Source organism: Microtus pennsylvanicus, chromosome 3 (assembly GCF_037038515.1).
Source record: "Microtus pennsylvanicus isolate mMicPen1 chromosome 3, mMicPen1.hap1, whole genome shotgun sequence".
Taxonomy (NCBI): domain Eukaryota; kingdom Metazoa; phylum Chordata; class Mammalia; order Rodentia; family Cricetidae; genus Microtus; species Microtus pennsylvanicus.
In genome coordinates, this window is record NC_134581.1 from 18,378,242 (window position 1) to 18,390,797 (window position 12,556).

At 41.6% G+C, this 12,556-nt stretch overlaps 1 protein-coding gene across 1 annotated transcript in view; it reads left to right on the plus strand.

Annotated features, from left to right (window-relative positions):
* Nucleotides 1–12,556, plus strand: part of Nek11 (NIMA related kinase 11) — a 219,299-nt gene that overhangs the window by 48,275 nt on the left and 158,468 nt on the right. Inside the window, 1 exon segment of the mRNA XM_075967715.1 lies at nucleotides 4,939–5,104. Coding sequence (XP_075823830.1) covers nucleotides 4,939–5,104 — 166 coding nt within the window.

A 12,556-nucleotide genomic window follows, 5' to 3' on the forward strand; every position in this document is an offset into this window, starting at 1 on the left:
CTATCTTCATCCATCGCCAGATGAAGGTTCTATGATAATATGCAAGATATTCATCAGTGTGGCTAGAGCAGGAAAATATGTATCTTAATTAAGGGAGCCATTTTAGGGTTGGCAAGAGACTGGACTCTAGTGGGGTTCCCAGGTGTCCAAGGAGATGTCCCCAGCTTGTTCCTTGAGCAGCTGAGGAGAGGGCGCCTGAATTGAAGACCTTTCTTTATCTGGACACAGAAAATGTGGGTTTCTGTGCTGTGCTCTGCTCACCTAGGGAAGCATGCAAGCCTTCTGCTCTGAACCCTCTGGAATTCCCACATGTAGCTCCCTCCCTGGGCCTGGCCTTCAGCATCTCAAAGCTGCTTTCAAGGGCTCAGAAGCACTTTGTTTCCTATCTGTTTCCTGACCCTTGCACTGGTTAGGGACAGTGCTCACCCTCTGGCTAAGAGTTCCTCCAGGGTCTTGTGTTTTAGGCTTGTCTTATCTCCTGAAGACCAATGGGCCAGAAGTCTGAGTTACAGTTTTGTAGTGTTCTCTTGGTCATGAGGCAGTGTCTGCTTCTGACTGAACATGGAGGTCATGAGAAAACACACAGACATTTGGTGGAGAATAATGCAGGGTTAATCTCTTGAATATGTTATCTGTCTGTCTCATTTATGGAAACAGTGGACTGATTTCAAGGGAAACAAATTGCTGACAGTTATCCCAAATTTCAAAAATCCCTTTACGAAGTTTGTCAGTTTACTACAAACTCTAGAAAGCAGCATGCCACTCAGGCGGGAGAAGAGGCCGTTTGCAAAAATAAGATGGGTCTCCAGGGACAGCTCTCTTCTCTGCTGTCACAGAGTTCCTCTCAAACAGTCAGGGCTTTGATAAAATAAGTATCTGTCATGTTATTTAGGAAGGGATGGCAGGCTGAGAGCCACTGAGCAAGTGATAAGCTGCCCTTGACTTGGCAAACTTCCATGCGTCTTCAGTGGATATGGTTCTCACATTGATCTGCCATGAAAGTTCCCTCTGTTACCCAGTGACACAGTTCTAGGCAAGGAAGGAAGAATGCATCTGTGTCCCCTAGTGATGATGTGGTATATACCGTCTGTCATAATAGTCCCAGCTTCATCTGCTAAGCTAGGGGCAAATACAGTCTTATGCTTTGTCATTGGGTGGTCAGGCAGGGCCTGGGCAAAATCCCATGGAAAATCCCAAGTAGCTAGTGCTTGCCTGAAAATTAAGTGTGTTCAGTCTTTTTATAGTACATATTCCTTTGCAGTAAGAGAACACTGCAAGTCTGTGTAAGGCTTTTATATTGGCATGCTTAACCACTGTGACTTTTACCGCTGCATACCAGCTGGGGCATGCAGATTACTGAAAGCACTATGAAGATGTCTTTAAACGGCCTGCTGCTGCTGTATACCCTTCAGAAGCTAGAGAAGAAAATGCGTCTTCATATGTCATTTTTGTTTCTTTGGGGCATATTAGCGGTCTGAGCCACCACTTCTAAAAACAGGACTATCCCCACTCTCTGAAAAAGTCTTAATATAAGAGTTTTTTTTTTAAAATACAATGTTAGTTTACCCACCATGCATTTCTGCAGATTCTACTTCATTATCAAGGAAGGGGTCTAATAGTCTCTTTAGCATCTAATGAAACTAGGGAAGAGAAGCAAATGTATAAATAATTTTTAAAATTACAATATACAGAAAGACTCCTGTAAAATGGAGGAGGAGGCCAAAGCCTGCGCATCTCTTGGAGAGGGCCCACCCCTGCCACAGTCCATGTGTTCTTTGTGGGAACTGACAGTTCTTTCTTGGTTTTCTTTGGAAATGGGATGAGTTTAAAATTAATAGGCTATGGAAAGCCTTTAAACTGAGCATGCTAACATGCTTGCATTTAAGAAAATTGTATTCTCAGTGATGTTCATCTCAGCATTGAAGCGTTTTCTTTCTTTTGGAGAAGAAAAATATGACTTTTTTTTATTGGTCCAGCAGAAAAGTCAAATGTTAATCCTCTAACACCAGAGGTCATTTTTCAAGTTTTCATATTTACATTCTCAACTTGCAGGACAAAGTTTCTTACTTAGAATTTTATTTCTTGTGTGTGCGTCCATCAGTGCAGGTGTGTAAGGAGGCTATAGGTTGAACAAGACATGCCTTGTTCAGTCACTCCCCTACCTTCCTTTCTGAGATATGGAATTCACTGATTGGCTAGACTGACTAGCAAGCCCATGGATCCCTTTGTCTGCCACACTCAGATTATACCCGATATTTGGGGGTCCAAACTCAGGTCCTCATGCTTGTGCAGCTGATGCTGAAGCATCTCCTGCCCCCTTCATTTATAATGCCACTGAAAACATAACCCACAGAGTGTCACTCAGCTGTACACACTAGGGTACTGACTGCAATCGCAAACCTTCTGACCCCAGGTCTGGCTGAGTATTAAGGTCTAGCATTGCCCAAGACAATTGCTGTTCTTTTACAGTAATACAGCTGGAAGGAAAGGCTTGTCCAAGTGAATGAAAAGCTTGGAGCACTCCTCAGAGACTGGGAAGAGCCCTCTTATTCGGTGTAATCAAAGCTGGTATTTGCCTGGGTAGAAAAGACAATTAGTAAATTGGAACGACATCCATTGGAAGAAAAATTTATTATGTATTGCCAAAATCTAAAATTCTTTGGTTAGTTTCTCTTTCATCTTTTTTCATAGAGCACACCCATGTATATCTAGTCTTCCAGGTTTATCTTTTACTGGCTAGACTGAGAACTTAGAAATCTGAGTTCAGACAATAGTTTTACAAGTTTGCTCCATTAGGAACTGACTTAAGGCTGGGTGTGGTGGCACGCACCTTTAATCCCAGCACTTGGGAGTCAGAGACAGATCTCTGTGAGTTTGAGGCTAGCCTTGTCTACAAGAGCTAGTTCAAGGAGAGGCTCCAAAAAAAACCCTGTATCAAAAAAAGTAAAGAAAGAAAAAGAAAGAAAGAAAGAAAGAAAGAAAGAAAGGAAAAGAAAAGAAAAGAAAGCCGGGCTGTGGTAGAACAGGCCTTAAATCCCAGCACTCAGGAGGTAGAGGCAGGAGGATCTCGGTGAGTTCAAAGCCAGCCTGGTCTACAGAGTGAGTTCCAGGACAGCCAAGACTGTTACACAGAGAAACACTGTACTGAAAAACAAACAAAACAAAACAAAACAAACAAACAAAGAACTGGCCTGTCAATGACAAGAAAGTATGATTTTTTTTCCATTTGTCACCGTCAGACCTTTTTGGTAAGCCTTTGATTTATTTTTTCCTAGCAAGGATATTCATTTTCCATCAGTTTATATTATATGTAAATTCATAATAGTGAGTACAGTGGCAGAAACGGACCTGGAATGAGACCCAGGGATTTGGATAAGCATCTCCCAATCAGAGGGAAGACAGAAGTTCATGGGCATGCCAGACTACCAGCTTCGGGCACTCCATATGGCAAGGACAGAGTGAACACCTGCTCGACATGACTGGGGTCTGCCGGATAGTCTATGAGTCAGTTACAGTCTTTAATTAAGCATTTCTACTAATATGCCCAAGAAGTAACTCTTAACAGTTTTTGCAAAGTGTTTTCTAGCAGGAGTTCTACAGAACAGCCTTAATGAGCAGCCAGGCTCCCTGGCAATCAGCAGCGTCTGTCTGCACAGTGTAATTGGCATGCTAAAGCACTGCCCCCGGGCGAGCTAGTGTACAGTGTATAATTGCTTGGCTCATCAGACTATTTTCTTTTCTTGGATAGGGAAAGGTAGTGTTTTGGTCCACTCTTCATGGCGCTATCACAAATTTTTAAATTAATGATTTGGAGATTTAATGAAATCTTCCATTTATCCAGGATAGAAATTCTTTTTTTTTTAATTTTTATTGAGCTCTACATTTTTCTCTGCTCCTCTCCCTGCCTCTCCCTTCCCCTTCAACCTTCTCCCAAGGTCCCCATGCTCCCAATTTTTACTCAGGAGACCTTTTCCTTTTCTACTTCCCATGTAGATTAGATCCATGTATGTCTCTTTTAGAGTCCTCATTGCTGTCTAGGTTCTCTGGGATTGTGATTTGTAGGCTGGTTTTCTTTCCTTTATGTTTAAAAACCACTTATGAGTGAGTACATATGATAATTGTCTTTCTGGGTCTGGGTTACCTCACTCAAAATGATATTTTCTAGCTCCATCCATTTTCCTGCAAAATTCAAGATATCATTAAGTTTTTCTGCTGTGTAGTACTCCATTGTGTAAATGTACCACATTTCCTAATCCATTCTTCAGTCAAGGGGCATTTAGGGTGTTTCCAGGTTCTGGCTGTGACAAACAAAGCTGCTATGAACATCGTTGAGCACACATACTTGGCACGATTGAGCATCCTTTGGCTACATACTCAAAACTGTATTGCTGGGTCTTGAGGAAGGTTGTTTACTAATTTTCTGAGAAATTTCGACACTGATATCCAAAGGGGCTGTACCAGCTTGCACTCCCACTAGCAATGCAGGAGTGTTCCCTTTACCGTACATCCTCTCCCAGGATAGAAATTCTTACTATCTCTATCAGTGTTTTCAGTTAAAACTTTGTCTTCTTAAATCCTGCTAGCAATAAAACATGGTGCACCAAGGACAGTTAGGTTAGAATAAATAAATATCACACATTTTGACTGACATTCACTTGTAAAGGGTATAGGTGTGGAAGTCAGAGACTTCGGGACACCATGGGACTGACCAGGATAGGAAGCAGGCCTAGGGCATCAGCATCCTAGCAGACAGAACTAGACATTTGAGCAGCTGATCACCTGGCCACAGTGACGGGGCTCTGTACTATTTGCTCAGATGTGTTAAATGTACTTCTCAACTCTTAATGTCTTTCTTCACTTTTCTCTGTTCTTTCTTTCTTTCTTTCTTTCTTTCTTTCTTTCTTCCTTCCTTTCTTTTTTTTCTTTTTTTGACTGCAGAAAGGTACTCAAGGAAATCTCTGTTGGAGAATTAAACCCAAATGAAACTGTTCAGGCCAGTGTGGAAGCCCAGCTCCTTTCCAAGCTAAATCATCCAGCCATTGTCAAGTTCCATGCAAGCTTCGTGGAGCAGGATAATTTCTGCATTATCACAGAATACTGTGAGGTGAGACTCTCCTCTCTTAGAAATACTTGTAAAAATCTGTTGCATGGTAAAAAAATTTATATAAAGAGATATCTTAGAAGTTTTATTATCAAACAGCAAGTTGAATTCTAAAGGCCTAGTGTCTCATGTCTTGTGGCTAAGAATAATCTACTCTAAGTAACTGACAAATGTTGTGGAATAGAATAATTGTTTAACTATATAAAGGTGTGTTGATTTTGTTTATGACACATTTGTTTAGCTATGTAAAGATGCGTAGCTGTTTCACCTTGCCTGCCTACGGCACCTGACAGGTCTAATTGGTCTCATAAAAAGCTGAATGGCCAATAGTTAGACAGAGGAGGGATAGGTGGTACTGGTGGGCAGAAAGAGAAGGGAGCCAGCCAGCCAGTGGCCAGCCAGCTAGGGTCGAGACAGACAAACACGGAGGAAGCAGGGATGCAGAATAAACAGTTCAAAATGAGGTAATCGAGCCTTGGGGCAGGACACAGGTTCATAGAAATGGGTTAATTTAAGTTAAAAAAAATTCTAGCTAGAAATAAGCCTAAGCTAAGGTGAAGCATTCAATATTAATAATAATTCTCTGTGTCGTGATTGGGGAGTGCTTTTACATATATGGGGGGCAAGTTGCCCAAACCTCCTATGATAGTATCATGAATGCTTAGCTGGACATCTAGACTCTTAACCAAGGCTTGGGTACAGTGGAGGCATAGCTCACAGTTTGATTTCCAGTTCTGTTGTTTGATATGTGAAGATCTGACGTACATCTCATTTCTCCTAGAGAAGTCTTTCCTATTTGTTGACTTGTGAACTGTGGCACAGCATTTGCAGTTTTCTCCGCTGCTCTCTGTTCTCTTAAGTACATCTTTGTGCTTTACTGAGTCTGAAACGAACGCGAAGTTTAGAAAGATGAGAGAGGAGAAGACGGACAATATGAATTGTGGATCTTTGTGTTTACAACTCAGAGGTTAGGCGTAGGGTGGGTGACTGGGGTTGTGTCAGGCAGAGCATAAAAGAAGATGCCATGCTTAAAATTATGCTCAGGTGCTCTTTGAGCTAGGCTAGCCAAATACTTCTTAGGAGGATTTGAAACCGTGGAAAATGGAATTAGTCAGCTCATCACTTGGGTGGCCCTAGAGAAATTATGTTGGGAAGAAAGAAGTGTCTTTTTGGAACAGAAGACAAGCAGGCTTGGCTCTGAGAATTTGGACAAGCAGATGGAAGCTGAGGGTGCCCTGTGTTTGAGTGGCAGAAGGAAGAGTAGAGACTGTACCCAAACCACCATGCTGCTTCCCCATTTGCTGGTGCAACCACTAAGATACCAGTAGTCACATTCCTCTCAATGAACCTGGAGTAATCTAAACCTTGGCCTTTCACTTTAAATCACTCTCCTGGTTTGCTCCTTCTCTGCTTTGAGGACAGAGGGAGGGAGAGGCAGAAATATAGACAGACAGACAGACACACACACACACACACACACAGGGGTGGTAGTGATGAACACCAGTTACTTAGATATGTAACTTCTTTACCTAATGGGTTGTTAAAAAAAATCAGTAAGATGAAGAGGAGTATAGGGTGGTAGCAGTGAACTATTGAATAGCCGCTCTGGAAAATGTGTTTCTAATGTAGCTCTCTTGTAATCTACCTGTTATTATTTAAGACTTTTTCTTCTTTAGCTCCTTTAGTTGCTAAACTTTCAGAAAAAACAATTGGCTATTACTACATAAGATGATGATCTTTCCCCACTGCTGATTTTGGCGTATTCATTTGTTTGTAAGATGTTATATTGTCTCTGTAATTCAGGCTGTTCCTAAATTCACTCTGTCGTCATAGCTGGCCTTGAACTTCTGATCCCCCTGCTTCCATCTCCCAAGAAATGAGATTGTAGGTGTTGGTCACCACACCTAGGGGCACACGAAGTTTTTCTAAAGACACTTCTCCTCCTCTTAAAACACCTTTGACTGAAGTCAGCAGTGTTCCGTAGAAGGCTCTGGGAAACTGAAGTGGCCTGTGCTTGTGCCTTCTGCCACGGTCACCTCTAGTCACGTTGGCTTTTTGTCTTTGAAATTAAGGAATTTGGTGTAAGCAAAATTTATGTTTAATTTTAATTAACTTAAAATGAATTGGCCTGTGCAGCTAGTGGCTGCCATGGGTGATAGATGACATGGTCTAACTTTCTTTTCCCATGCTAATTTTGATTTTTTTTCTAAAATTGACTGTAATTTTGAGCTTTCAGACAGGTTGTGAGACTATTTGCTTCTCCCACATCTCCTTTCCTCAGACTTCCCAGTTTTCTTGTTTGCTTCCCACGTTTGCATCATTATTTCTTTTGTCCATGTATACACACTCTACCTAGCTCTTTCCTGAACTACTTGAGAATAAACATGTAGTTTGCATCTTGAACTGCTTGCACATCTCCCAGAAACCCATGTAAAATAGAGGCTTAGCTGCCAGCATCTTTATTGGAAAGTGACAGAAACTCTAGAAAGTAGGACCTTAGGAGAAGGTGAGGCCATTGGCACCATTCCTTTCAAGATGGTGTCAGAATGCAAGCCTCCTTCTCACTCTTTCCCCCCAGCTGCTAGGACATGAGTAGCTTCTCTCTGCCACATGCGTCCCACTATAACAATCTGTCTCATTGGCCCCCACAGCAATAGAGGCAACTGACTGCTGACTGGAACCTCCGAAACCAGGAGTTAAAATAAATCTTTCCTGCTTTTGAGTTGATTTTCTCAGGGATTTTGCGATAGCTGTCATAGCCACACGTTGGGGTCCAGCCTCGACGGGTTCGTATGTTCCAGGGGAGGGGAATGTGGACTAGAAATGTTAGGCAAGAGGAACAGAGATATAAAAGAAACACAGAGACATAGGATAGTACTGGGAGGGCAAGCAGGGAATACGTAATCCTGAATATGCCCGTATTTATTTTCCGCATGCTTATATACCAAAATCCAAAAATGGGGAAGGAGGCAAAAGACTGTTTTAATGTGATACAAAGGACAAACAGAACACTTCCTTGCTTCAATACTTGAGACATCAAGTCACTATTTTCTGAGTTAAGCCTTCTGATGTTTTAGGTAGGACATGTAGCTACTACACCTTAGATCAAGTATACTGTGGGCAGCCACTTCCTGGGTCAAACCTCCTTTCTTAAAAACGAAGGAGCAGGAATAGGCTTGAATTCTCTGACCTTTGGTCAAGGTGGAGTGGCTCTACCTCTACAGGCCATCTTAATATCCAAAACACCCAGTAAACACAGCCTAGGTCAGGATATCTTGTTTGTAGCTACATCTTAAGTCAGAATTCTTGCCAATAACTTTGGAAGAGCAAGAGTAGGCTTAAGATTTCTGACCTTCAGTCAAGGTGGAGTGGACCCACTTCTATGGGTTCCCCCACAGCAACAGAAAGCTAATGAAGACTAAGTTCCAGCCCTAATCTTGTCCAAATAGCTACTGTATTTTCTTTTGTTTATTATAGACTTGTTTTTAATGTTGTGGTAAGTATAAAATATTATAAGACAGGAAATTTTAAATAATATCATTGCAATGAGTAACATTTTATTTTTACTTTTAATGGTCTCTGTGTGTTTATGTGTTGTTTGTGTATGTGTTGTGTGTGGATGTGTGTTGTGTGTGTGTGTGTGCAGCCCTATGCCCATTTGTGTGCCTGTGCCCACTGGCACTAGAAGATGTTATCAGATGCCATGGAGCATATATTTCAGGTAGTTGTGGACCACCAGACTTGAATGATATACCTATGTTGCTTAAAGGCTAAAGCTTCATATTAGAATATCTAAGGTAAAGGACCTTCTCTTTCATAGCAACTGTTAAAGTCATAAGAACTCAAGAAATTAGCACTGAACCAATGTGAGCATGTAAGTCACTGTAATTCTTAAGCAGAATCTCACATCTGCAGCACCAACCCCACTTAGTAACTTGGTGGAAATACAGAGTCCTGGCCGGAAGCCCAGCTATACTGAATCAGACTTTGTGGGGGTGGGGTTCAACCATCTGTGTTTTGACAAGCTCACCAGGTGAGTCTGAAACAAACTGAAGTTTGAGAGCCGCCCATCTAACTCACAATCTATATTCAAATTTGCTCATTTGTTCCAATTATGTCCTTAGAAAGGGCATTTTTCTAAAAACGGCTTTTGTTGTGCAGGATCCAATGCAGGATCATCTGCGTTAATTTTTAAATGATGGTTGGTTTCCATGGACTGAGCTGCTCTCCTGGGAAGGAATGTTGCCATGGTGATGGCTGCCAGCTGCACTACACAGCTGCTGGGCGTCCAGGGGTCTATGGATCCTCTTCTCAGGCTCCTGAGAAATGATGTGTGCATGTTTCTTGTTAACAGAGATATTTCTCATCTTCAGATGCAAATTCACTCTTAGCTTGCTCAGGACTGATGTTATATTTTTCTTAATTGAGGTAAAGTTATTGATATAGGAAATGGCAGATAACTAAAACTAAACCTTGGCCTCATAAAAAAGGTTATCACCATTTCTATGTCTATCTCTCTATGTCCATGTTTCCTCTTGTGAAATTTAATTTGGGACCTTTCAAGTCTGTAATGTATTCATTCATCTCTGATATGTCTATATCTGCTGCTCAACCCACTGGGCACCTCAGATTATGTGTGTGAAAATACAAGCAGCCAGGGGCTGAGAAGATGACTCAATCAGTAAAGGGCCTGCTGCACAAGAATTGAGAACCATAGTTTAGATCCCCAGAACTCATGTAAAATCTGAATATGGTGGCATGTATCTATAACCTTAGCACAGGGGAGGTGTGGACAGGTGGATGCCCAGAGCTGGCCAGTGCAATCAGTGAGCTCCAGGCTCAGTGACACACTGTCTCAAAACATGAGGTGGAAGTGATAGAGGACAAATGCCTTGCACATACATATGTATACACACACATACACACACACACATGTACATACATACACAAGCACATATATACATTACATATGCACTTAATAAATACATAAGCAAAACATCCATCATCCCAGGATGAAGGATCAAAAACAGGAAGCTCACAGATTCAAGGCCAGTCTGAGCTGCAGAACCAGGTACGGCCTGAGAGTTCCAAAGCCACCAAATCAGAAGAACTCTGGACCCTGGTGTCTTCTGTTCCCCTCCACACAAGAAGGAAATGGAGCTATGTGCCCTCTCCTTCCTGTTCTTCCTCCACAGTCTCATAGCTCTCGTTTTAGCCATTACTTTTCTAACACTTTGTCTTCTAGCCCCACATCTTCAGGTTCTATCCAGGTTCCTCTTCTCTCACAACCAGAGGCTTCCTTTCATAAGGAAGGCTCTCCTCTCACATGTATAGTGAGAATGCAAGGAGGAATAGGGGGAGTCATTGGCTAGAAGCCATTTGCACCCCCATATCTCTAACTGGTGAAGTATTTTTCTTTTGCATGAAACTCAGTGTAATTATATGGATCATCTCAGACTCCAACACATGAGAGTTGTTCTCATTCATTTTACAAATCACACCTTGGGTCTAGATATTGAACCACAAAGAGGTTAGCATAAAACATTCAGACCTTTCTTTCTTTCTTCCTTCCTTCCTTCCTTCCTTCCTTCCTTCCTTCCTTCCTTCCTTCCTTCCTTCCTTCCTTCCTTCCTTTCTGTCTTCCTTTCTCTTCTTTTTCCTTCTTTTTTTGTTTGTTTTTCAGGACAGTGTTTCTCTGTGTAACAGTCCTGGCTGTCCTGGAACTTGCTTTACAGATCGGGTTGGTCTCAAACTCACAGAGATCCACCTGCCTCTGCCTCTGCCTCTCGAGTGCTGGGATTAAAGTGTGATGGGGCCTGGGGATGCACCTTTGTGGTAAAGGGTTTGCCTAGTATTTGAGAGGTTCTGCGTTTACTGGTGATAGAGGGTTTGAAGAGAGAGGTAGCAGAGTATCAGTCAGTATCACCACAGGAAACACAATTCTGCTCATTCTCAAAGAAGACAGTGCAGACACCATGAGTATGCAGAGTTTCATATCCAATTGACATGGTTTTATAATGACAATATTTAGACAGATTTTTCTTTGGGCTGCCAATCCACAAAAAGCAAGGTAGAGACTTATTATTAATTATGGAAGCTCAGTCTTAGTTTAGGCTTGTCCCTAACTAGTTCTTATAACCTATATTAACCTATATCTTTTACATGGTCTGGTTACCTTTACATCCTGATTCTTCTCTATCTGTGTGGAGACTCTGCTTTCTTTTTCCCTGAGACCTCTCTCTCCCTAGAAGTCCCAACTAATCTTTTCATATCTAGCTACTGGCCAGTCATCTCTTTATTAAACCAAGCACAGTAACACATCTTCCCACAGTGTAAAGGAATATTCTGCATCAACAATAGGAACCTGTAGTTTGAGAATAAATTCCTAAAAGGAATGCTATTTTAATTCACAGATGAAGTTTTGAAATCTCAGTATTATTATAAGTGAGATAGATAATTATACACTTGAAAATTAAATTTATGATGACGGCTATACTTATGATTGTCCTAAAGTGCTAAATATTGGAAAGATATAAGAAACTAGAAGGCAGTTTCAATGATATTTCTTGTGTGTGTATGTGTGTGTGTAGTGTGCATGCCTGTGTTTGCAGTGTGCAGGTCTGTGTGTCCCTACCACTCCAGCTCTGGAGCTGTGATTACTTATCACCATCCCCTGCTTCTTCATGTGCATTTTGGGAATCAAACTCGTGGTTTCAGGATTTCACAGCAAACAGTTTACCAACTGAACTCTCACTCTCGCCCCTCATTTATATGTTTTTAGTCCATCCATCTGTTCATCTTTCCCTTGCTCCCTCCCTCCCCAGGAGGTGAAACACTGTTTTCTGACATTAGAAATGTTTACTATGGTCAGAGTTTGAGTCGCTGGATGGGAATATAAAACTGTATATAATAGAGACCGTGTAGTAGACATGGGTTGCCTTTTGTCTGAAGGACTTTCTCATCCACTCTTTAGGAAGCCACAACGATCCACTGTCAAAAATATTATTACTGCACAACTTGTGTGCTGACCCAGAACTCTGAGGCGTGCCATGGTTGGAAAGTGAGTGCTGGAGAAGGACATGGGAACTGGGCTCTCTCTCTTTTTATTGCCAAGAGTTAAATATTAATTCACTTCAGTTTTTAATTCCAAGAAGCTTTGATCCCCTTGGCCTAGAAAATCCAGCAAGGAAGACGATTTCATCAAGCCTGCTTGTGAATGTGTGATATGCTTTTGACTTCTTATTTCTTGATTTGGAAAGAGAAAATGCTAAGCAAATATTTACACATCGCACTGAAAGGAAATTAAACACTGCATTACAAGCATTTTGTCAGTTGACCACATGTTGTTTGATTACTTGATTACAAGTAATCTCTCCCAGTTGCCTCATTGGCTAGAAATACTTTTGCTCTGCTGCTGAGGAGGACTTCCATAGTCTGTGTATGGCTTCATTTTCC